General features: G+C 39.1%; 1 protein-coding gene across 1 annotated transcript; it reads left to right on the top strand.

The window, feature by feature from the left end:
• The first annotated feature begins 1,984 nt into the window (after positions 1-1,984).
• Positions 1,985-26,440, top strand: VWA3A (von Willebrand factor A domain containing 3A). Its single transcript, XM_041401589.1, has 33 exons — positions 1,985-2,049; positions 2,280-2,397; positions 3,007-3,108; positions 3,202-3,284; positions 4,180-4,234; positions 4,971-5,069; positions 6,102-6,208; positions 6,486-6,611; positions 7,556-7,664; positions 8,032-8,097; positions 8,559-8,684; positions 9,428-9,566; positions 9,657-9,760; positions 9,999-10,079; positions 11,114-11,208; positions 12,141-12,260; positions 13,085-13,159; positions 13,818-13,962; positions 14,876-15,074; positions 15,509-15,579; positions 16,572-16,712; positions 18,204-18,303; positions 19,351-19,461; positions 19,825-19,922; positions 20,064-20,216; positions 20,729-20,837; positions 21,521-21,665; positions 22,153-22,297; positions 23,405-23,556; positions 23,812-23,938; positions 24,509-24,606; positions 24,973-25,036; positions 26,351-26,440. Exons 1-33 carry the CDS (start codon positions 1,985-1,987, stop codon positions 26,438-26,440), a joined length of 3,618 nt encoding a protein of 1,205 aa, XP_041257523.1.

Consider the following 26,440-nt stretch of genomic DNA (forward strand, 5'->3'; position numbering starts at 1 on the left):
GTGTCCCGAGGCCGCGGGCAGTGCCACACTCCGAGCCCGGCCTCCGCCTGAGGCGGTGCCGCCAGAGCCGGGCCCTCCTGCCGCCCCTGCCTTCCCGAGCCCCTGTGTAACCACTCCAGAACTCAACTGGTTCCTGCTCGCCCCGAAACACACACACGGGAAAATGGAAGCTGTCCTTTAAAACCTTTGTGAAGGATGAATTGTGTAACCACTCCAGAACTCAACTGTAGGTTCCTGTTCGCCCCGAAACACACACACGGGAAAATGGAAGCTGTCCTTTAAAACCTTTGTGAAGGATGAACATAATGAAGGAAATGGTTTCTGCCCGGGCTGGAGGCCGCGCCCGCCGCCTGCGCCCCCCGGCCTTTACTGAGGGTTGTTTTCTATTGGTTAGAGCATTTTTTCAATTAATGATTTCCGAACAAATGTTAATACAAACTGTATAAAATGAACATAATTTTCTTCACTTGTATTTTTGTTATTGAGCAAGTTTATCAAAATAAATTGTCTACTAAAGCGACTGCCTCCGGCTGCATTGACTAGAACCGACCCCGCCCCGCACACAGGTGTCCCCCCTCAGGTGTGTCTCCCCTCAGGTGTGTCCCCCCTCAGGTGCGTGTCCCCTCAGGTGTGTCTCCCCTCAGGTGTGTCTCCCCTCAGGTGTGTCCTCTCAGGTGCGTGTCCCCTCAAGTGTCTCCCCTCAGGTGTGTCCCCCCTCAGGTCTCCCCTCTCAGGTGTGTCCCCCCTCAGGTGTAGGAACCGACCCCGCCCCGCACACAAGTGTCTCCCCTCAGGTGTGTCCCCCCTCAGGTGCGTGTCCCCTCAGGTGTGTCTCCCCTCAGGTGTGTCTCCCCTCAGGTGTGTCCTCTCAGGTGCGTGTCCCCTCAAGTGTCTCCCCTCAGGTGTGTCCCCCCTCAGGTTTGTCTCCCCTCAGGTGTGTCCCCTCAAGTGTATCCTCTCAGGTGTCCCCCCTCACGCCCGGCGGGGCCCCTCGCCTCCCGCCCACCGGCGCTCCCCTCTCAGGTGTGTCCCCCCTCAGGTGTATCCTCTCGTGTGTGTCCCCTCAAGTGTGTCCTCTCAGGTGTCCCCCCTCACACCCGGCGGGGCCCCTCGCCTCCCGCCCACCGGCGCCCTCAGGCGGCGGGAAGCGGCGCACCGGGGCCGGCCCCGTCTCCACCGGCAACGCCGCAACAGCGGGCAGGGACCGGGCTGGGCCCCTCCGCTCCCGGTCCCGCACGAGGGAAGGGTCGGGGCGATGCCGGGAGGTGCTGAGGGGTTCGGGGAGTCGCTGTCACTGGCGCGGTGCCGGGGAGGGAGAGCGGGGCACGGGAGAGCCTTTCCCGTCAGATGAGTGTCAGCGGACGGGACGGGCGGAGCGGGGGCGGAGGAGCCCAGGGGTGTCTCCCCGCTGGGGTGAGGCGAGTTTCGGGCACAGGACAGCGCGGGGTCGGGGACCCAGGGCCCTTCCCCCGTGAGGTGAGCGGGGTCTCGGGGCCGGCAAGGGCTGCGCTGACGCCCGCTGTGAGCCGAAGGGCCCGGGTGTCCTGGGCCGGGGGGAGGCGGTGGAGCCCAGCTAAGGAAAACCGGGATTTAATGGTTTTTGCATGACTTGTACTGCGCCTAAACCCGAGGGCAGCTCGCCCAGCCGCTGCCAGCCCGGCTGGCTCAGCTCCCGCGCCGCTCCGGGGTTTGCTGTGGTTAATCTCTTTTCCTGGTGGAGCTCTGTAGCCGATCTCCCAGCAGCTGTGCACGCATATAATTAACTGCATAAAATCCATTAACAAGCAGCTCTGCAGAATAGTTCCTAAATGTGTTTTCTATAAATGGATAATTGTAACTTCTCTTTATTTTTCAGTTTGCTGTTGTCCCACATACAATATAAATTATCCTTTAATTTGCTGACAGTATTAATACCTAATAGTGTTTGTTCCTAAGGCTCTAATGCTTTTTTTTTATTTTTAACAAGGCTAAGTTTATTCATATAATGGATACACACATCAGGAAAACGGCATGGTTGTTGGACAATGATCAATATTTGGAAAAAACTGGGTGAGGAAACCATTACAAAATCTAGTTGAGACTTCATATGTAGATAGAAAATAAATTATAATTAATGTGAAGTATATGCTATATCCCTTCAAAACATCGTATATTAACTTAATGCTTAAACAACTGTCAAAGCATAGAACAGTTCCTACAGAAAAAACTTGAAATGTCTTTATGACAGTACAGGAATTTTATGGGTAATGAATTGTTCTCATAAAATTATTGTCTCGTAGGTTGACAGAATTCCATCTACAGGGTAATCGTCCACCATGGCAGGATTTTGCTCTCCCTCATCTAGGATCGGATAATGGATTGCTGGGAACACATAGCAGCAAGACACAGGATGTGCTGGTAGGCGAGTTTTCCTACAAAATGGAGCAGCTGGTACAGTGATGCTGTACCCACTGTAGATTCACAGTGAGGAATAAATAAACTGATAGACAACTAATATGCTTCCTTACATACATTTGCATATATACCCAGACAGTTTGATGGTGTGATCACTCATGTCATGAAACTGCATGTAGTTTCTCTGCAGAGATGAATCTGAGAACAAATTGGGCAAAACAATAAATGAGATCAGCTGTCGATGCTACATTTTTCCTCCAAAAGGCAGAAGCCAAGTTCAAACTCTGAGTCGTGTTTGGGAGATGCTTATTTTTGTTCCTCTCTGCTAAATCACTGGGATATTTATTTTAATTCTTTTATTGAGCTCTCCTATTTATTGTCTTCATTCCTGTCTGCTCTTTTTCCCTTCCTTTAGCTCACAGTCTGGGGATATTTTGAAAGTTTCTTTTCCTTTGTACCCCACATTCAAAAGAGTATTCCAGTCCATAAAATTATGTTCTTGGAGAAGCATTGCCTAGCAGCAACTCTCCTTAGGACTTAGGTTTTTGTCACATTTAAACAGCACATTTAATTTCTCATACCACACGTAATTTTTTCTAACTTGATCTGTAGACAGGACAAATGAAGAAAACACAGTCTCAAAAGGTGCAAACAACAGAAGAATGGATAAGAAACTACAGTTTGGAATCCTTGCAATTAACATTAGAGTATCTGGTAAATGAAGGCAATACTATTTTGTAAGTACAACACTGCCTTTTCTCTAGTCAGTCTTAACTTGTGTGCATCTCTGGTGTTAACCATGCATAGTGCTCCAGGAACTCAGGAAATGGTGGTGAAGTGGTGGAGTTTACAGAGGAGACTGTTACTGATTTTGAATCCAGACTTTCTGAGTAAGTATCCATCTTTGCTGTTTTGATGTGTAACTGATTTTGTATCTCCATTACTGTAGACACTACCTTAAATCTTAATTTGTTATCTCTGGGCACCTCAGAATATCTCAACATTAAATCCTTTCTGCTGAGATTGAGAGTAAGGGATACTTGTATGTCACTACAGCAGAGGTTTGGGGTGTTTTAAGGAAGATGCTTATCAACCAGGTGTTGATGTGAAGCAGTTTGCTCATTTTAGAAAGGCACCCAGTGCATGGTCAGGTTTCCACAGTGTAGTTGGGGGTTATACTTAGTGAAACTTGGATTAGCTTCAAGTCATGGATGCAGTCATGACATGGAAATTGAAAGTATTCTAAGTGAATTTTAAATGTATAAAATCAAGAAACTTAAATTATTTACATTTGATTTATAGGTTCAGTAAGCTGTAGAATAATCTTCACAATTGATAAGAGTGCTACCATTTCAGCATACCTCACTGAGTCAGGCAAAACAGAGACAGTTTTTCTGTTTTGAAAAAGCAAAATGGATTTTCCCCTTTAAAATGTTGGCTTAAACTTTCTGTTTGCCAACTTGTAGATACTGTGCAAGGAATTAAAAATCCATTGGTTAAAGTAAAAAATTTTAGAGGACAGGAAGCATTTTGTTTTACCTCAGGTTATAACTATTTTAATATTAAACTGTTGGAAGTTGTTCTCCTTTAGGGAAAGAAGTATTTAAGTGGTGAGCCCTGCAACCACCAGTTGTGTAAGGGCATATTTAACATATTTTAAAACACCTGTTCCTCACAGATGTGCATCTGTGGGAGCGGGATGTGATGGAGACGGGTGGTTATTGTTACATTGAAACCCAGTGTGAGGGAACGCTGCAGCTAAATGTGTGCTCTGCCTTTTGTCAGAGTGATTGAGCTCTATCAGCACCGAATTCAGTGGCTGTTGCAGGACAGCAGAAAGGTAACTGGAACTTTGCAGTATATTTTTAGAATGAAACTCTATATGGCATTAAAGATTAATTTAAACTTTTGAATACTAGTGAAAAGTGGCTTCCAGAAAGCCTTTGTATTTTCATTATTTACTACAGGTTTCACATAAAATGCAGTGATGTTGACAGTGGATTATTTTTCCTGACCTTTCATTAATATGCAATTCTGCTTTCTAGATATAGTCTTTTCCTTTCTCTTTGCAGTCTTAGTCATCAGGTCCTCTCCACACAATTTAAATGGGAGCAGACAATGCTGAGCTTAACCTCTGCCTGGAGTGCAGCTGTCATGAAGTTCATTTTGCCACTCTTGCACCGCTGCTTCATCACACTGTGCCTGGCAGTGCTAGTGCTCAGATGTAACTCCCTCTTGAGGGGAATAGGGAAAGATGCAGCATTCCAAAATCTGGTTTCCACAACGTTGCTTGATTTTGCCTGAAGGGAAAAAAGTTATTTTTTATTTATCCTCTCAAGTAATGAATAAGTTGTATGTGGAAGAAGATAATATGATTGGCTGGTAAGGATTAACTGAGAGCCAGTAGGACTCTCTTTTTTTCTTCTTCTTTTCCTCCTTGATTTTGGCACTGTGTCATCTTTATGCTAAAATTTAAAATAAATACCTAATACTTGATTTTAAAATGGTATTGTACAGAATAAACAGTAAAATTATTAAACTGTAGATAAGCTGATATTTACAGTGGCTTTTCCAAGGTGTTCGGTGTTCTAAAAGGAACTAAAGTCGGACTTTTGGTTGATGTGTCTCATTTGAGTTATGGACCTAGACTATTGGATTTTCAAAAGAACCTTTTGGTAAGTAACAGTAAAGCAAATTTTGCCTATTTTAACATATTAATCAAGCTTTTGTGGAACTAGGAGTCAGGAGTCAAATAGAAAAAAATCTGCTTAAAATCCTAATATACAATGTAATAGAAATTTTCTTTTGTAGAAAAGTATGCTTCAGATGTCTTTGAAAGTGTAGTATTTGTTAATATCCAAAACAGATCCAAATCAAATCCAGTATACTTCAAAATACTATTAAGGGAAGTGTTATTGTTAAAGTTTCTCAATTCTATCAGCATTCACTGTGGAATAAACTTGCTTAACAAAACCAGCTGTAAGAGGTAGAGCCAAATTGTACATTGAGATATTTATAGTAAATATAGTTTCCTTTAAGTTAATGTTTGTCACAATAACACCCACTTCACAATTTTCATCACAGCCTTGGTAAATTAATCATTTTCTGTCTTCTCAGAAAAACTTGTCCTTTATTGTTCTCTTTGTTTTTAGAAAACTTTTGCAGTAAGGAAGGAAGATATAATGTAGCTGGTTTACTGTATATTTGACACTTGGTACAATTCAGTTTCCCAAGGAATTATTTACCATCAATTTATATTATTTGTGTGTTTCAAATAAAAGCCCTTCAAGAAAACTCAGTTTCCCCAGTCTGGTTTACTTAGCTTGAATATCTGAACTATTGTTTAGCCCTATCCATGATTATGAGGTAAACATTTTTTAGAAATTGCATGGTGGGTGAATATGTGCATTCTAGATCACTGCTGTTTCAAGTGGTCATCAGCTGAAGAGAAAACCTGGTACCAGTAAAACAAATATCCCTGCCTCCTGCCCCGTTAACAAATTTTTTGGAATGCCATAAGTTTGCAGGTTTTGTCTCTATCCTTCAAAAATATTTGAATCTGTGAGTTTTTCTTGGAAGCTTTTTTAGTGGTAGCTGAAAATGTTGCTGTAACTATTTTTAGGAAATTACTATTTTTAGTCTTTTACATAATAACCCTGCCAGAAGCAGCATGGATAGTAATGCATTCATAATTTTTTATTTATTAGTGCTTAATAGATGAGCAGCTTTGTTATAAGAAGGAATTGTACTGCCTCTCATTCAGTACAGAAATTTCACCACTGTGGGAGAGTCCAAAAGCCATCAATGTTCATGTGTAAGTAAGTTCATTTCTCTGAAAAATCAAGGTGTTTCAGACAAGGTCTCCATTTAATTTGGGCAATCTCTTGCAGGTAATAGTGTTTTTCATCTTTTGCCTGCAGTGGTTTTAAGAGGGGAGAAAAGCAATGAATTTGACATGTGGTCAGTGGTTTCAAGATGGTTTTCACATGTAAAATATCTTAGCTGCTGCTGTGGTTTCTAGTAATCTTTGTGATCTATCTTATTTAGCACCTAAATAAATATTCCTTCTTTTTCTTGTTTCCCTCTCCTAGGCTACATGAAGCAAGACAGTGGGTACAAGAGCTGGAGCCTGGTCGAGGCTGCAATTTGCTGAAAGCCTTAAGGCATGTCCTTCCAATGAGAGAACTGAATTCCTTGGTTCTTATTGTAGGAAGCTGGTAAGTTCATTATCTGTCTTAACAACCAGATTTAGCCTGGATGCAGGAATGGTACGGGAAACTGAACTTGATACAAAAATAAATAGAAAATTCAAGATCCATGTATTATGTATTTTTAGTTTATACCTTTGAATTCTTTTATTTCTTCCCCTTTTTTTTTTTTTTTACTAGGAAAAGTTTTTTTTACAAGGAAAAGACTACATTAAGGATTCTTGGAGTGTTACCTTACTCCTAGTTTACTAATTTTATTTTAAATGTGCAAAAAGGGATGGTGTAAGCTTGGCAAGATTGATACTTAGAGTAATTGAACTTAAATTTCAGGTAACTTATTGAACACACAGCGTTGATTACAAGGTTCCAAGTTTTGCTTAGATCTGCTCTGAACAGAAATCAGAAGTTCATACTATGTGAAAAATTCCTTAATTCCCATCCCTGGCAGAAGTGTAGCTGCAAGGAAAGGTTTTTACAAGCCATCAGAGCTCAGGAAATCATAGCTGTGTGGGACACTAACTTCTAAACAAAAAGCCAAGTTTTACTTTCTTTGGTGCCTTTGGAAACAGGACATCCTTATACATACCAGAGCTGAAAGGTTTTCTGTCACAGTGACCAAAGGCACAACTCCTGATCTTTGGCTTTCAGGGTAGCAGGGAATATTCAGAACACTTCATTCACAAGCTGTTATGAATGGGAATAGAATCCTGGTGGGTTTGTTGTCATCCAGATTTTCAGGACAGAACCAAGCTCCAGTAGTGACATCTCAGGAATGGTTGAAAGAGGGAGAGAAGGTCCCTCCAAAAGCATGATAATGCTGAATACCTAAATAATTCCCATGATTTATTATTTCTTTCCCAGGTTTTTTTCCATATCTTCTTCAGTATAGCCTTTTTTTTTTCCCATTTGATTACTGCCATTGTTAATATATTTTTCTTTACTTTTTTAACTAGCCCTGATCAGTCTTTTGAAATACTATGTGATTATGCTCAGCAGTGTACACTGGGCAGAAAAGTGCAGATTCACATTGTTACATATGATTGCAGCAACCCTGCTTCCCTTGTAAGTAATTGTGTTAATACTTCCTGAAGTGCATTTTTTTCCTATTCAGTTGTAATGCCTTCTCTCATAAACTTGTGGGAAAGCTAACCTAATGGTTAGGGTTCTTGAATTAATGTCCTATTCTCTTAAGAACATATTTGCACACATGAAAAAATTGTTTGGAGCAGCATCTTGTAACTTGCTTTACTCAGTTTTTCAGCCTTATTAAAATAAGACTGGTAAGCAAATGGTAGAAACATAATTATTTTGGCTTTCTCACTACATGTATCTCAAAGTTCTCTACTGAGAACTGAATACCAGCAAGCCACCTTATCAAAAGAGACTATCAAGTCAGAGTAACTGTTTCTCTTCCCATTTTTATACGTAGGCAGTTCTAAAGAACCTTGCAGAAGCTGTAAGAGGCCGTTATCATTGCTACTCTTCCAAGGAAGAGGTAGGTGACAGGGAGAGAGGCAAAGCATTTTTCTCTCTTTCTGATCATTCTTCACTTTGAGAAGGTGAAATGATTATCACCTGAGTAGAAGCTGATAGTAAGAATTGGTGCTGAAAGTCTCTGTCACAGAAATGCTGAGGATGTGCTCAATAAACCTGTGGTTAATTCTTTCTGCAGCTGAAAACATTTCCTAAAAGTCAATAAATTTTGCAGTTATTGTTTGTTGACTTATGGCTGATAAAAGCAGTGGTTTACTGTAGAGTGATTCAAAGTAATAAAGTAATATCTGGTTGATAAATTATTACTAATTTATATGCAGAGCATTAGATACATTCACCCTCGATTCTGCCATGCCAGGCAGTCTTGTACTGATGTTTGCACAGTAAAGTAAGAAAGCTGCTTCCAGTTGGTGTTTGAACAATAGTTGACTTATTTTTCCCCATTTGTTTTTATAATTGCAGAATTTTGATAGCAGTGATTTTCATCTGCTGCTTCAGGAGTCCCAGAAGGCTAAGGACCTACTCAAGAGCATCAAACAGAGTTTTCAAAGAAGAGTTGGTGGGTTGCTTGGTAGTAAAAGAGCAGATGTATGTATATTTTTATTTTCAGATGTACTTTAAATAACTAGGGTTAGAAATTTTAACTGTCCACAATATGAAAAACATTGTATGATTGGTCAGGTATTTTGATATGTGAACTTTGAATATTCTCTATTGAACACCCATTGTTAAGAGCAAATTAGGAACAAAATCAGTAAAGGAGACATTTTGCTAAATATTCTCCAGAATGCATGAAAAGAGCAGAGTCCTGTCATTGTAATGGGAATCTCAGGAACACTAGCCTAACTCTGTGCACAATCATATAAATGAGGTTCCAACACTCCTTTAAATTGGTGAAAAGACACTCCTGTGTGATTTAGTTGGACATTTAAATCCATTACAAACTTAAAAGGGCTTGTCTTGGTAGCACTGTTATACAAGTCTGGGAGGAATTTTCTTGTGGATAAAATTTTAATTATATTTCCCCTCATCCTTCCTATGCTGTACATTTTTTTTTTTTCCTCTCTTCCAACCTCATAGCTACTAAGGACTGTGTAGACTACCTATGGAGCAGAAGTCAGTCTGAGATGACTTAGAAGATTCTGTATCCCCAATAAAAGCCCATTTTTAGGAGGACCACTGATAGCTACTTTCAAAGTGTTTTGCTTGTTGGAATCCCAGCACTTCAGTTTTAATTATGTTCACCAGGATTCCATTCTGGATATTTTGAATTGAGGGTAAAAATAAATTATGTTAAAACTTGCAAGAGCTTTTCTTTAAATCTGTTTTAGGTTTCCACAGCATTTGCAAATACAGCACCTTCTAGCTTCTTCCCAAAGCCTCCAAAGCACCAAGCACCATTAGTTATTCAAACACCAGGCATCCTGTCCAAAACCTCAGCAGACTGGTTAAAGACGTATGGATTGAAAGGTAGCACAGAAAGAAAAGCTTAACAGGTACAAAACATTAATTAAAGACAGTGTATGTGTTTGATTTAATGTATTTTTTTTCTTCCTCTAGCTAAAAGGTTAGACCTTTATCAAGTTCTGGCTCCCAATGCTTTCTCTCCTGTGGAAGATTTTGTACCTATTCTTAGAAAAACAGTATCATCAACTCTGCATGAGGCAAGTGAGGAGGAACTTTTTCCCCTGGGTTTGTGGTTTTTTTTTTCTTTCTATTGCTACATCTTTCTAACTTAAATCAGTACTTTATAAGTTAGCTGAAATTCTACTGACTGACATTTGAGTCATAGATTCAACTCAAATACTTAATGTCATTCTTAAGCATGACCCATGAAGAAATTCCATGTTAGTCTGTCTTATGTTGGGTTCTGTAAACAGCTAACTCTACTTATCCTTCTAGAAAGTGATGATGCAGTTTGAGTGGTATGATGGAACTGTAAAAAATATCCATGTTGACGTGCCAGTATTGTACAGCTATCAGGTGAGTTGTCTAGCATGATGTGGCCTTGTCAGGGCTGGACTACCATCTAATATTCCTCAGGAATTGTCTCGTTAGCTAAGTACTGCAGGGATGTACAGGGATGTGCAGACAGCTGTCCATGTAAGTCTGCAGCCACTGGGATTCTTACAGGCACTAGTGATTGCTGAGGATTTACTCCTAGATCAGAATGGAGATCATCAGAGAGTGGGGCAAGTTTAATGACAAAGAAGCTGTCTGGGGATGTTAGCAGCCAGGGTTTGCTGTGTAGTGGTCTGTCAGTGCTTTTTCTTTCCCACTTCACTGGCAGTCCTGACAAAGGGCTGTGGGAATATTTCCAGGCAGGGCAAATAATCCATTAAAGTGAGAGTGATGTGAAGTCTGTGGAACTCTACAGCCAGACCAAAAGGAGAGTGTGAAGTGCCTGAAATGAAAAGCAGCTTCTGTGGCTTCTTGCTCACTGGGAGGTCCTTGTGTTTTGTGCAGGCTAAATTATGCTTATGTTTGTGAGTTCAGTGCTCTTTTCTAGCTTGGTATGCCCTCATATAATGCCTACATAGCCTTGGAAAGGTCATGGTGTATAAAGTTTGGACAAATTACCTTAATATCAAATTGATAGTTTTAAGGGAGTACATGTGTTTGAGAATATTGTGTTCATGTTAAATGATGTGTTTTGAACACTGCAGTTATGAACACTGCCTAAAAATGCTATTAAAGAAAGGGTAAGCTTGCAAAAAGTGTATTTTTAAAACTCTGGTTTTTCTTTTCCTGATATGCCTGAACACTGTTTTGTAATATGGTGGCAAGAGGAAAAGTGGAGATACAGACCTTTAAATTCTTTGATTTTTTAGCACTGTATGTTTTTTTTCATGGACTGTGTTCTCTTACCTGTACTAGGAATGAAATGTTGCTATCTAAATGAATGAAAATAATTTTTTTTCATTACTATGCTGTTATGTTATTTCTGTATTAAGCATTTGGCAATAAAAGACTTGAACTTTCTATTTGTAACATAAATTTTCTTTATTTATGCATAGAAACTCCTTGCTAAAATGGTAGGAATTTATGAGAAACGAATTGACTGGCTGTCTGTTGCTAGCAGAAGAATATGGGGAAGTGTTTGTGAAAGAAGGTACTGTATTTGATTTTGGGGGGTTTTTTTGTGAGGTTTGAAGTCTTATTGTGTTTGAGAAAGGTGTTTATTTACATCTTGTCTAAGGCCTTACCCAACCTCAATTGCACATTTGCTCTTTTTCCTGTTTACAAGTCTTGAATGTGGAGTTTCAGACAAAAGGAAGGTAGCTGAGGCTCCTGTTACTAGAGATTTTCTTGCTCATTGATTAAGGGTTGAATTAGCCCATCTGGCCACTCTGTTGTTCTGGGAACTCACATCCCACTGACTGTCCATCACATCTGTGGGTCTTTTCAAAACCACTGCTCCCAAATTATCCTGTCCATGAACTGTGACCATCCTGCATTGTCTCTGCAAGCAGAACTTAAAAATGACCATGCTGAGCAGCTCATCATTAGCACTTTCCTCTAAACAGGTAATGTGCTCAATAGCATCACTCAGTCCATACCTGAGCAACCACTCTGGCACTGATGAGCTGAGAGAAATCTGAACCATTTGTCTTTGGAGTAATATTCCATATGTTCCTGGAGTGTTGGCTGGGAAAGGAGAGTGAAGTATCCAGTAACTCTCCATGTGGCAAACATCCACACATTCCAGGAGGGTTTTAGATACTCAAGTACAGAGAAGGGGAAGAGCTGTGTGGGGTTCAGGAGCCATTAATGGCTCCATTAATTACTCCTACAAGCAGCCAGTACCCTGATTATTCCATAGTTTAGGAAAGACAGAAGTTTCCATTACAGTTCCTATTTTTATTTTTTAAATGTCACCTAATGTTTTGCAGATTTTTTTTAAAATGTAGATTCGGTGCTTATACATTTTGATACATAGGTAGAAGATACTTTCCCTGACAAATCAGAGTGCACTAAAGAGAAGAATACATCATTAAATAAGATTTTTTTCTTTTCTTAAATGAATAGCATTTTTTTCTACAGGGTGGTTGTACTTGTTGATATATCAGTGACAAACTCTCCCTACATCTCTCATATCCAACATTGTTTGCGACTTTTACTTGAGGAACAAATGTCAAATAAAGATTGCTTCAATATTATAGCGTAAGTAGCTGTTTAAGAGTCTTTAAAAATTACTGCAGTGCATTGCAATGAAAGAAGTATGCTGAGAAATTGTAGTTACTAGTGGGCATATTTTAGTATTTAGTGTTTTTTAGTGTAGCATTTGCAAGACTAGCACAGTAAGGTTGATCCTTACTGGGTGAGTGCATGAATCAGATGTATGGAGACCAAATGAGTAATAAAAAATAACTTTTTTGGGTGAGGGTCACTGGAACTGATTGCATCATACCTGTAACAAATACTCATCCTGCTGTATTGTTCATAATAGTATTAATTCACCTGTCAGAAACACACCAGAAGGGAATGTTGATGTCTCAGATACCATAACTGAGAGCACCCTTGAAATTTACAGTAACTCCAATACTGTTTAATATATTTGAGTGGTAAAATTCTGTACTCAGCACTGGCAGGCAGAAACATGTGGCACAACTGCTGGACAGGTGCCTTGCAGTTAAAAGTAAGAGCCAGCAGCTCATGGAGTTCCTAACAGGGTGTGAGAACAGAGCCCTTATCTCACAAGAGAGATACAGGCAGCAGCTGAGGGTTGGAGTTCTTTTTCACAGTCCTTCCTCTGAGCTTTTCCCAGCTCATGTGGGATCCTGTTCAGGAAAGAAAATCAAATTAACCTTGGGTGATGGATAAATGTGGATAATTAAATGGTTTGAAATAGAAAACAGTTGGCATCAGGCAGTTTTATGTCTGTAATACCCTAAATGAGATTTTTCTTCGTCGGTGAATTTATTTTATCTTTTTGCTTGTTCTAAACCATAATCTGAAAATTAATTGTTGTTATCTTTCTGTGAAAGATTTGGGAGTGACATTGTGCCTTGGCAGCAGGAACTGTGTCCTTCCCAACCAGAAAACTTAGAAAAGGCTTGGAGGTAGGATCCAGTAATTATCCCATGTATGTGAATTTCACAGAGAAAAATTGCAAACAACTAAAAACTTATATAAGTTTATTATGTTACAAAAATAGGCTGCCATGTTCTACAGTGATTGTTCATAGTGGTTTCTTGTGAAAACAGCATTGCAATAAGCTTGGGGTGGCTTCATGTTTCATATGTGTATATAATATATATGTACACAGATACAGAAGTGTCTGTATAAGGAATGAAGTGGTTACATGAAGAATTGAAAACTGCTTCAAGTTCAATTGGGATATCGGGTTTTTCCCACATGCTTTGAAAAAAATCCCAGGTTTCTGTTTGTGCAGTCACATTTTCTGTGTTCTTATTATACCTCTGGTTTAATTTCTGTTTCTGTAAGTTCTACTACATTAATATTTTTCCATGTAAAATTATGAGAGAATTCTTTCCTCTTTATGCTTTGTATCTTACTTTAATAACTAGTTTGCCATGCTGGCAATACAGAAACCAGAACAAATAATTTGTTATGTAATCTGGTTTTGCTCTCTGTCATTTTCAAAAATTTTAGACTCCAGTGCAGTGTTATTTAAGACACTTAGTTCTCTTCATTGCTTTGTGTAGAAACAAGAGCTTTTGTTTCTTTATTCTTTGAACTGTAAACATTTTGGTTTAGGTGGGTGTTGAGCTTGGACTGCAAGGGCAGTAGAAATTTCATGAGTGCTCTCAGAAGAGCTGTGGAGGTTGACTTCAAAGATAGTGATAAACACAAATCACAGGGACTCTACCTGCTGACTACTGGAATACCTGACCAGGAAACAGTGAGTGTCATCATAGGCAACTTTTCTCTAAATTCCTATCAAAATTAATATCAACTTTATTTTTTTCTTTTTTCCCAATCCCTTGTTTCCCTTATAGCAATCACCATTCATTGGCAGAATATTCCCCCTTTACATAGCCAAGGCAGCACAACTGTCAGGATCCCAAACTTCCATTTCTGCAATTGTTATTCATGTGTTGGTGGTAGCAGTTATTAATTATGTGTGAATTATAGAAAATTCAAGACATGCTTTTAGGTTTCCTTTCCCACTCCAGCTCTGGGCATCATTTTGCTTCAGATTTCCGAGTTAGAGCAAGCTGATTTTTTGTAATTTACCATTTTTGTACAACTCATGGAACAAATAGTTTTGCAGTGGAACTCCATAGCAGCCTATGTAGAGACAGCTGCTGGTTTTATCCCAGTAATCCCTTCTTGGATCCATGTTTGTGGTGAATGTGCTCCGTGGCATTGAGCTGCATGCACAGCCTGGAGTTTCTACATGTGTGCAGTGAGGTGTCTCCTGCTTTTGTTACCAAACCTCTGGAAATCCTGGGCAGACCTAAGAAATCATTAAAGCCCATATGGTTGACAAGAAAATGAGGGAGAAATGGACAGTTTCATCCCTACTTTGCTTCAGTGCACATATAAGTTGATGTCCAGGATCTCTGTCTTTGGTTCCCAAATGCACCCCAGCTCACCTCTTGCAGCAGTGGAGCTGTTGTCCCTGTAACCAGCAATAGTGACAATGGCTGTGTGTCTGCATGGACTGAGGAGGCACTGCACTACTCAGGGTACCTCCCTGTTCTGAGCTGCTCCAGCTGGAGCACTTGTACACCAGTCAGGAACCAGTGGAGTAGATGGGAGCTTGTCTGAGGTAGAGGCTCACCCCTGATGTTTCTTTCTCTGTCTTACAGCACACAATCAGTGCTTACGTGGCTGAGGCTTGCAGGGGTTTGGATTTGCAGCTCCATGTCTGTCTGTTCAGTGTAACAGAGGGCACTGACTCCAGTGGGATTATTCCAGCCCGCTATGCCAACCCCAGGGAAACTGCCAGTGCTTTTAAAGACATTGTACAGGCAGCCAAAGGGAGGTTTCACTGGTTTGGAGAAGCAGGTATGAGCAAAGGAAAGTCAGCACATACTTCTTTTTCATTTATGAAATAATATTCATTAATGCTTTTTTACTCCCAAATCAAGTAGTTTACTTTTTTAAGATATGCTGAGAGCACTGAGATACAAACACAGGTCATAGTTTTGTAGAGACTTTCAAACACTTTGCAGAGTATTATAATGCAGCCTTAATGAATAAATTTGTTTGGGTTTTTTTTCTATTTGAATTCACCATATTCTGTTAGCATTTTTTAAGATGCTTTAAACTATAGTTATTAATATGATCAGTCCAGATGATCAGGCTTGCAGGAAACAAAGGTTTTTTGATTCCCTGCGTTGGTATTTAGCATTTGATGCAAATTGTTGTACATTTTAAAAAAATACTTATTTTGTACACTTTAAGAAACCCATGCTAATTAGCACCTATTTGATTATCAGGTATTTTTGAAAGTGATGATATTACCAGTATTATATCTGAAATGGAAAAAGCAAAGAACTACTCCCAAAAGGTATGAATTACGTAGAACTTCTTTAATTACATGTTTCTTCCTAAAAAAAATGAACAGTGTTTGTTCAGGTGACAGTTCAGGAGATTGGACAAAACCCTTTACGATGAGCAGGAATATTCTAGATTGTGAGAATAGTGACCATAGAGTAAATAAGGACTAGAAAGCAGTTGCACTATAGCACTGCAGTGACTGCTGTTGGAGTAGCCATGATTCCACACCAAATACAAGTTTACAGTTCAAGTGATTCTCCTTTTTGTTGCCAATCCTGTGATGAATTCTTTTCAAATAAATTAATTCTTCATTATAATAAAGTTATAAATGTTATAGGCAAATAAATAACACTACATTCTTTTAAGTCCCAGTGCAGGAGGGCTTGTCATTAGCACAGTGGCTTTGTCAATTCTAAACCAGCTGTTTTCTCAAGTGTACTGAGGGTGTAGAACTGGACTGTATCTCACCATATTCCATGTGCATGACTTTTTTCCAAAGATATCCAACAGAATAACTGCAGCAGTATAGCCAGCCTGGCAGTGTGGTGCCTGCTTCCTATAAAAGTGTGCATGGAAAGAGATCTGCACTAAGAACCTTGTCCAGAGGGCTGAGAACCCTGTTGGATGCAAGTCTGAATCACAAAAGCTGGATTTTTTAAAAAGAAGAGCTGCTGGCTATTCAATGACGCCTAAAAATACTTTGTTATCCTGAAACAGTTGCATACACTTGGTTCACCATCTTCCACTTTTTTCTAGCCTTGGTCTGTGAACACTGCTGCCTTTTGGTTTAGTCTGTTTGCCCAGAGCTGGAAGGGTTTCCATGCAGTGTGTCTGAGCAAGCACAGCACAAAGGGGTTTTTGTTCAGTTAGAGGTGTTAAGCATTGTCAGATAGGAATATTATTTATTATTATAGTAGCAAATACAAAATACCTGTCTTTGAAATGTCATTTCCTTAAATTCCATGTATCTGAATTACTAAACAATGTGGATTTCCATTTCAGTGTGCATTCCTGGTGGAGTCCTTAAAGCAACGCTCAGTAAATCAGTCTGTGAAACCCCTCACACCAGAAGGAGACTCAAATGTGCTTATTAGGAATGAGAAAAAAAAAACACAGAAAGTGCCATCTCCTAAACCCACAGCTGTGAGTCTGGCTGGAATGGTTTGAACTGGTCCCATTTTTAATATGCTGTGTGTTAATTCAAAATCCTTCCCAGCTATTGGATACTCCTCTTGGCGAGAGAAGTGCTCAGCTGAAAATTTGAAGAAATAAGAGCAGCACTGTGATAGTACTTTGAATTTGTTTGCATTCCAAATGCTACGTACATCACGAAGTGCATCATCCTGAGTAATTAATTATAATAGAACCACACTGTATTGTCAGAAGGTGTCTAAATAATCCTTCCTCTGGCCTTAAAAAAATGCTTAATGCAAACAAAGGCAAAGCAGAAATGTGCTTTACCAAATTACATCTATTTTGTGTCAAAAGGTATCTAAATAATCCTTCCTCTGGCCTTAAGAAAAATGCTTAATGCAAACAAAGGCAAAGCAGAAATGTGCTTTACCAAATTACATCTATTTTGCAAATCCTTCTAGAGGGTACTGAATATTGTGATGTTCTGCTCATTTACAGATGAGACAGCTGCAGCTCAGTAGCATGTCTTGGGCCCCACAGAGAGCCAGCATAAAACAAGAACAGGATTCAGGGTTTGTTTGCTACCTGCTGTGCTTATTTCCATGGAGCTGCACTCCTGAATCCCCTGGGATTTTGCTAGTGTTTGTTAATTTTGACTGTTTTGAGTAGGTGTGCACATCTGTAATATGCATAAAGGGCCAGTGTCTGCTGGAACTTCCAGTTCTCATCTTTGGAATGGGAATGGTATTGTAGGTGTGGGAATGCAGGAAATGGGAATGTAGGTGTGGGAACGTTGCAAAGGCTTTGTAGGTCTTCCAGGCTGTTTTGTCAAAAGTGACATATTCTCAACACCTCTTCACAAATGCAGGAGAAACTAATTACTCAGAGATGACAGTAGAGCATAGTTTTGCAGGGATTAAACTTGTAGAAAACGGGTACGGGGCTGTCCGGAGATGTTTGGTGATATTTATAGCAGAGCTGTGTGGTAAATTAGATGTCAGCTGTTTGAAGGCTCAGTGTCACAGCAAGTCTTCTCCTACAGCAGGGTTAAACAAGTGCTTGTGCTGTTTAGCAGGCTGCTCAACCCCTAGAGGGATAAGCCAAACCAAAGGAGAAATTACTGGTGTCAGCACTAGATTTTCAATAGTCACTAAAATGCTGAGGAAGATACTAAATACTGTATTCTATAAAGCAAGGCCATTACCATACCAGACTGCTCCTTCAAGGGGCAGAAATGGTCCAAACTCCTCTCCCTGTAAGTGTTAGTCTTCAGGTTTATGGTGGCAGATGATATTGGCAAGATAATTAAAGCAGAGCCATTAGACTTACTTAAACCAGGAAGAAACTGCAAATTACTGTGCTTCATGGCAGTCTGTGGATTTGTCAAAGCCAGAGTAAAGCAGGAATTAAATAATAAAGAAGCATAGTTCCAGGCTAGAATAATGCAGTTATGATACATCTGAAGCACTTTTTACTTTTTTCTTGTTGTTGTTATTGAAGGTGCTTAAGGATGTTAAAGACAATCATGGTGCAGAGGGAAATACTCCTGTAAGAGTACTGGCATGGCGTCCTCCCAGTGCCAAAGCAGGAATTCCACCAGGTCTGTATGGATTAGGGGCTTCTTGTCTTCAGTTTCTTTTGGGTTTTGCTTACCAGACAGTATTTAAGTTAGAGATTTAAATTATGATTTTAGAAACAGCTGTAATTGTAATATTTAATCAGATTTATAGGAACCATCGTGCTTGTTTTGGAATTCCTTTGGGATAAGTTTTAGCTGTAATTTACCTCTATTGCTTCTCCAGTGTGCAGGGAAGGAACTCTGCACAGCTGTGCAATGCAGGTCCTAGGATTGAACACCTGACCTTCATCAGGAAATGCCACATGTGTCTGATGGAAAGTAGAACCCCTCTGTGTCCCATACCTGAAGCCACAAGGCTCAGCAGTTCAGACATTCTTTATGTTATTAGTTCAATGTATACATTGCCACTAAATCTGTCAGACCCCATTTTAATTAATATGCTGTTCCACTTGATTTATTTATGATCTAGTAATGAAGGAAAAGTACAACAGCAATGTCAGGCTGTCTGAAGTGCTGACTCTTCCAACTGCTCCTGGTATATCAAAAGCTCTTAAACTGATTCTAGCTGCTGCTGGTCCCTTAAAGGCCAATTCAGTTTCTCCTCCATTTCTTTTTTTTATTTATTTTCCTGTGTTTTTTCTTTGTCATCACTAACATTTGCAATTTATTTTTCTTTCCGTTAAATTTGAGTCTTCAAATCTCCTGATGTTGATATGTAGCAGTGTTTACAAATCTGGAAACATACTTGCATCTGAGGTGCTCTGCACAAAGTTAACTGCTTTCTCCAACAAATATTATGCTTGTTCAAACCTCTAATTTTTTTCAAACTAACTCCTGTGACATTCTTCCTCATGGTAATTTCTTATTTGTAAAAGTTTCATTTCTATGAAAGCTGCTGAAGTAGTGCTGTAATGTGATTTTTCTTAATCAGTATCAAAGAAAATGAAGCATTTATAATTGTGGTAATAGGAATACATGAAGAGAAGAACAGGGTTGGGTTCTTCTCATGTAAGAGTTTTATCCAGCTGAGCTAAATTAATGGGGTTTTTATCTATTATTTACTTGTAGCTCAAACAGTTAAAGAATGGCCTCAGACTGAGAATAAAGGAAAGCACAAACCCAGGAAGCAGCCAGAGCTTTCTGTGTCTGTATTTTACACTGAAGAAGGAAGAAATGTGGGTATGTGTTATCAGGATGGGATGGGTGAAGCCCTTTTCTTATCAGCACTTCTATTATAAAACTGGCAGGATGGTAAGTCCCTGATAACCAGGGTGCTTTGAACAGTGAGTGGGAGAAAGTTTCACTTACCAAACAGTGGCATGGATTTTTAGGTTAGATGCAGGTGGGTGGCACTTTTTCCCTGTTCTTTGTTTTGTTTTGGTTTTTTTGTAAAGTTCCTTGGGATCTTTTGGTCGAAGGTGCTCCGAGGAAAAGCCCTGTGAACATGGTTCAGTTGATTACAGATTTGGTTTGGAATTTTTTGAAGGTGACAATTTTTTTAAATAAGTGATTTTTTAGGTACTTTGTTCATTTCCCAAATAGGTACAATATATCAGAGGTATCCAAAGGCAGTGTGTGTAACAAAATCTGTTTGCTCTGTCAAATTGCCAGAGGAAGAGGAAATCTGTTCAAGCAAAGAGGTATTTTTCTCCTTACTGCCATTTTGGAACTATCCATCTGAATTAATGTAAACATTAATTGTCATTCTGTACAACGTGTTATTACTTAAACTGTTCTGATATTTGCTAACAATCAAGTGCTCCATTTGTTTGTCTTACAAGTGGCTGACCAAGTACAGTATTAAAAAGCTTAAACTGGAATTGCCCAGACTGATGTTTGCTCCAAGCTGTACCCACCAGAAGACAACTGTGGAGTGTCTGCACAAGAAAGTGTCAGCAAAATACTGTTCTATCTTCCCCAGTGCAGAAATCAATGTAGGTTTTTTGCAGATGTCAGGTACCTACATTATTGAAAGGCTTTGTGTTTGTTTAGTGAATGTTGATTGATGGTTCTGACTTTTCTCTCCACTCTTCCCTGATCTTTCTAAATCATACTTCTACTAGCAAGCTAAAGAAGGTCTTTTATTCACTGCAAGAGACCATTTAGCACATTAGAAGTCCAAACTGCATGTTCTTTAGAATGTGTAACATCTCTTCTGTTCACACAGTATGAAAAATAATTTTTAAAATTTAAGTAAAACTTACCAAAATCATGTGTGAGTTGAAACTGGGAAAATGTTGGATCTTGATTGTTTCAGTTTGTGTAATGACTGGAGAGAAGCATACAAACTTAAGTGCAAGCAATAGAGTCACAGAATTTTTCTTACCATATTTCATAGATAAAAACACAAACATCTCCCTGATGTCCAATGCCAACTTTGCATATATAGCAGCTCAGCTCAGATTTCTTGAAGTAAGATGCTCTTGTACAAACTGAATTTTTCCAGGGGGTTGTGAAACATCTGCAGTTTCAGCCCAGAGAACTGGAAGCCTTCACAGAGCAGCTGGAGAAGGTGCTGCAGCGCTATATCCAGAGAGTGCAGTGGCTTCTCTCAGGTATTGGTGTGCCTCTGCTTGTCTCTAAAGCACAAATATGTACAAAACCTTCTTGTCTGCTGGTTCTGGTAGAATGGATCTGAATGTAACTCTGAACCTCCAGTGTGAATAAAGGTTCTCTCTCTTGCATTTCCTTGAAAGTTTAAAACTTGTTTTTGTGAATGCAAGAGAATTCAGCATCTGTGCAGCTGACAAACATCTTGCTTGCTGACAAACAATTAGGTTTTGTTCCTTGTGTGTTTGTGAATACAGAGTAGAAGTTTTCTATCAGCAGAATATGTACAGTAACATATACAAGCAAAATTAGCTTTTCTGCATGTTTTGATTAGAATGTGCCCTGCTTAGATGTTCAGCATCACTACTGGTGAAGACCATTTCAGTCTCTCTGTTGCTCATAAAGATCTTTGTTGGGAAATAGTTTAATTTTTTGCTGTATTGTAAAGGACAAATTATTTAATGCAAGTTGCTACAATTAACTAGTAATTAATGCTTGATAGTGCTAGTTTTGAAATGGCCAAACACTTTTCCATTGTTAACCTTTTAACTACATAATTGCCACATAGATTAGACTTAATTATGTAGAAATGTGCCCAGAATAACCCCTAAAGACTGAAGATTTACATTATGCTCAATAAAATAAGCCTATGTAATAACTCTTAATTAGTTTTAATGTTCTGGCCCAGGAAGCCGAAGATGGTTTGGTACCATTTTAGAAGCAAATGTCTGTGTTTTGATTGATACATCTGGCTCCATGGGCCCATATTTGCCACCTGTGACAAAAGAACTTACCTCCCTTATCTGGGAACAGCTGAGAAAAAATCAAGTCAGGTATGGTGAATTACTGATAAAGACTGAAGTCTGCACTCATTATTATGTAATCAGATTGCTTAATAATTACAGTGATACAGCACTGAAACACAATTCATGTAATTATTGTATGTTAGAGTATAATGTGCATGTGACAAGAGCTGGTTTTTCTGTTGTTTTTACCAGTTTTAAAGTTCTAAACTCTCTAAGATCTGAGTCTCTGCTGTGGGCTGATGCTGTTTACCCTTTTAGGCTCAGCATTCCCATAGATGTTCTGTTCATGCAAAGTAAGACATGCTTTTTGACTTTTCCAAGGCTGAAGATCTTAATCTAACACGAGGCTCTTTGCTGGGGGGTTTGTTTGAGTTTCATGGTTTTTTACTGTTGGGTTTGGTTTGATTTTTTTTGTTTTTTAATTTTATGTATTTACTTATTTCAAAACTGTCTTACCCAAAGTGACTCGTTGTATTGGTTAGGGTTAAATGTTGTGGGTCATCTTTCTCCTCAGGTTTAACCTGCTGAGATTTGCAGAAAATACAGAGAGTTGGAAAGAGTATCTTGTAGAGGCAACTGATGAAAACTGCCATGATGCTGTGCAGTGGGCTGCCACGTGCCATGCTCATGGGAGCTCCTGCATCCTTGCAGCTTTACAGGTTGGTGTGCCACAGCTTGGAGAACACATCCTGTGTGTCCTGAGGAACATGTCCTGTGGTGGTAAAACACTTCCACCTGACTGGGGACATTCTAGGAAAATTATGGTGTCAAAATGTACAACATCTTTATATGCAAATCACTGAACAGTTTAGAAATCAAGTCACTGCTTCTGCCCCCAGGGCTCATAGATACTCAAAGTAATTGCTCATACTGAGTTTTAAAAAAAGAGTCAAATGCCAATAGTTTTGCTAATATTGGTGCTCAAAGAATACTGGAGAGGGAAAATAGCCAGTTGCTCAAACTGATGTTTATGTACAGCTGTGGCTGTGCTGTGCTTCTCTGACCCAAACAGGGTTTTAAATAAGCAGTGTTTGTTGGAATCTCATGGGTTTTGAGTACAATTCTTGAACTTCAGTAACAGATGAAGAAAGTTTTCTGCTATAAAAATTTTCAGTGTAGAAATCAACTAGTAATAATAACTTAAAACTGAACTTGCAATTTTACAGGACTTAAAAATGGAATAAAAAAAAAAGTTGCCTTTAATGAACTATTCTTCTTCCAGACATTCTTGCACAATCTCTAAATAAATGTTATGGCATTCATCATGAATGAAGTCCAGCAGAGCTGCAAGACACATGTATATTACAAAGATGTCCTCTGAGTCAATTACTTTCATAATAATCATTCAAGTCCTAGTGAGCCTGATTTTCAGACATTAAACAACTTTAACTCCTGTAAAAATCTTTTGTCTGTAGTTCTCCAAAACCGCAACTTTAACTCCCATAAAATATGATGTAAAAATCTTTTGTCTGTAGTTCTCCAAAACCAGTTAATTTTCTTATTTCAGTGAGTCAGTTTTTGGCAATGCCCTGCTTATACATATGTTGTCTTATGCTACAAATTACCTAATTAATTTTCAAATTTATACCTTGATCTCCTTCCCTAATAAGTGAAAATGAAAAGAAAAAACTAGGTTGATTAATGATAAAATATAAATATGTTGGCAATTATAAACTATCTTAAATCACTGGAATGGTGTTTTTGTTCTGAAGTATAACATTTCATATAAATGTACCAATTATTCAAGCTTATTTTCTGCTTTTCAGAAGGCTCTCAGTTTCCAAGGTGTAGAGGCACTGTATCTATTGACTGATGGAAAACCAGACACCAGTTGCAGTCTGATTTTGACAGAAATGGAAAGATTGATAAAGAAACAAGATATTAAAATCCACACCATTTCTTTTAGCTGTGCAGACAGGTATATGATACTTTGCAAGAACAAAACAAAAATCTCTTAAAATGACTATTTTATTTATTGCTACCAAGATGGTAATGAGGAAGGTTGTTGTGACACAGGTAATTGCCACATGGCCTGCATTTCATACAGGAATTTATAATCATGTCCTCCAATCTGTTTATTTTGATGTCATATTTTTGAGGAGTTCTTAGAAATCTTTTGCTGTTGCTTTCAGAAAATAATTTTCATAAGTAGCTTTCTACTTTGTGCTAACAGAGGAGCTGTTGAATTCCTGAAGAAGCTTGCTTCCCAAACAGGAGGGCGCTTCCACTGCGCTTCTGGAGGTGAAGATGGACAATTAGCAGCACACAGACTATTGACAGAGGGGCTGGATGATGATGATGTATGTTAAATAAATCAGTTTGTTTTGTTTCATTGCAACTTAGTTCTTCATCAGTAGAGAAACTTCATTTAAAAAAGAAAAACAATGAGGAAAAAAGATAATACAAAACTTCTAAGATATTTCAGATTAAAACCAAAAAGAGAAATCTTAGTATCTGTTTTTTCCTTTCTGCTAACTGCCTTGGTGAGGTGTCCAAGCCCATGAAAAGAATACAAAGTGCAATACAGGTTTTGGAAGAGAAGTAAAAATATATTGTGAGTCTGCATGTGGTTTTTAGCTAAATTCAGCTTTTACAGTCTTCTTATCCTTCCTATCTTGTGTTTCATTTAATTGTAAAATCCTTATATGGTGCTTAGCACATTCATTCTCCAGCATGGGACCTCAGGCATTGCCACAGCAGAAAAATGTAACTGAACAGACCCAGCTTCAATCTAGGCTGGCTCTGCTCTCCCCTTGTAAGATGAAGACATTTTCTGCAAGGGAAATTTGAGCTTAGGATCAGTTAATTCAGTTGGGGAAACAGAAAATAATAAATAGGTGCGAGTTAAAACATTTCAACTGTGTTTTCAGAATCCAGTTTTCCCTTACTTTGAAGGAGATGATTTAAATAAACTTACTCAAGAAGTAGCAAAAGCTAGAAGTTTCTTAAAGCAGGCAAAATCTTGGCGGTGAGTATTTATAAATAATATTTTTTGTATTATTTTGTGGAATGAAGACAAGAATATCTGACTCCCAATGTCTGTTTTATGAAAAAATAGATATAGAGAATTGTATAGAATAGGAGTGAAGGACAATTAAATAGAATTGATCCTTAAGTTTCTTCACTGTTACCCTTCCTAACTGCCAGTCCAGACCCAGAAAGCACCAATTCAATAGGAATAGTAGGCAAAAGTTCCTGCAAAGAACTTTAAATTGCATTATACCTCCTCAGTGAAAAGTCACCCAAGGACAGAGCAAAGCAAAGACTCCAAGGTGTTCTGTGCCTCTGTGAAAAACTGCTGTAATTCTTTGGGGTTTGTTTTTCTTTCAAACAGCTTACTGCTTGAAAAATGGAACCCAAACCGAAAAGGCAACTGTGGCTTCCAAAAGAATGTTCAGGTAAACAGTCACCACATTTACATCACAGTTTATGTACAGTTCATGTATTTCAGGAGGAGGGTAATATTTTATTAAATATATTCATTTCTAGCAATGACTTTTTTTCAAAATTGGAAACATTTGTAGTGATTTTAGTCCTTAGCTGAGATAGTCCACAGTAAAACCCCATGTAACCAAAGAAGAGTTCAAAGAGAACTGGTGGGGGTGAAAAGAGCAAGGCAGATGTGTATTTGTAGTTACTCATGGTCTAGCAAGCAGTTAAGCACATTAGAGAGTTAGAACCAGATGTAATGGTGTAATAACAATTACACATGCATGATTTATGTGTTAAATGAACAAGGCTGAGTGAAAAAGGACCCCACGAATAGCAAAGACACCCTCAGCAAACACGGGGCTGCCATTACAGAGTGGTGGGAGAGGCAGCTGGGCAAACTGAACCTCTCACAGAGCCAACCTGCTGCTTTAGATTGGCAAAGTAAAAAACACAGGAAAAGAGAAAATGCTGGGTGCAGGTACTTCCTCAGGGTTAAACAAGACAGAAGCATTTGTCACAGAGGTGTCTGAGGAAAAACAATGGACACAGACAACTGCAGAGTTGCACTAGAGAACGTTGGCCTGCCAAGATATTCATCAAGGAATTGGGTAAGGCAGAGACAGAGCAAGACTGGCTTTTTTAAAAACCTTTTTTCTATAGCTGTAGTTTGTATTTTGGTTCAAAAACATTGCCCAGTCATTCAAATAGGAATAAAAAAAAATCCAGTCTGACCTGCTGGTTAAGAATGCCTGGTTCATGGAGAGTGGAACCTGGAGCCTGGTGTGCAAGAGTGGGTGTGTGTGAGTGTGTCAGAGTGTGCCTGTGTGCAGAAGTCAGCATTTAAAGGCTGATCACTCCCCAGAGAGGCTTGGAGAGGGAGCAGATATAAAACCATCCTACAGGAGCAAGGAAGTTGTTACAGGCATGCAGAAGTAGAGGCTGGTGTTCCACAACTATCTCTGTATCTCAGCATTCCAAGGAAAACTGTATTGCTGGTGAAGTGTGTAGGAAAGCATTCCTGTTAAAATTCTCCAGAAAGGGCATAGCACTTGTAGCCCCATTAAACATGGAAGTAAGGAAACTTGATTACTTTCAGTTTCACTTGTATTGTATTTTCCATTACTGTTTTGTCAATAGTGACCTGGAGCCCATGCATTTTATATATTTTGAGTTGTATTTTTAAAAGTATTCATGTGCTTCACTTGTAGGATTAAATTTTCGATGAAGAAAAGATGCTGAAGAGGTTTGGAATCATACCATTCACCTGCTTCTTTTCAAAGTGTGTTCACACCTTCCAGCTTCAAGCAGAAAGAAAGATGATTTTTTTCTTTGTTGTCACGACTGTTGGCAAGACAAGAAGTTGCAGATGA

Source organism: Onychostruthus taczanowskii, unplaced genomic scaffold (assembly GCF_017590055.1).
Source record: "Onychostruthus taczanowskii isolate IOZ18803 unplaced genomic scaffold, ASM1759005v1 scaffold19, whole genome shotgun sequence".
Taxonomy (NCBI): Eukaryota; Metazoa; Chordata; class Aves; order Passeriformes; family Passeridae; genus Onychostruthus; species Onychostruthus taczanowskii.

Coding starts and splice junctions, on each gene's coding strand:
- VWA3A (XM_041401589.1), top strand. CDS start 1,985: ATGGATACACACATCAGGAAAACGGCATGGTTGTTGGACAATGATCAA. Junction 8,098..8,558: donor GCTACTCTTCCAAGGAAGAG/GTAGGTGACAGG, acceptor TTATAATTGCAG/AATTTTGATAGCAGTGATTT. Junction 20,217..20,728: donor TCCCCAGTGCAGAAATCAAT/GTAGGTTTTTTG, acceptor GAATTTTTCCAG/GGGGTTGTGAAACATCTGCA.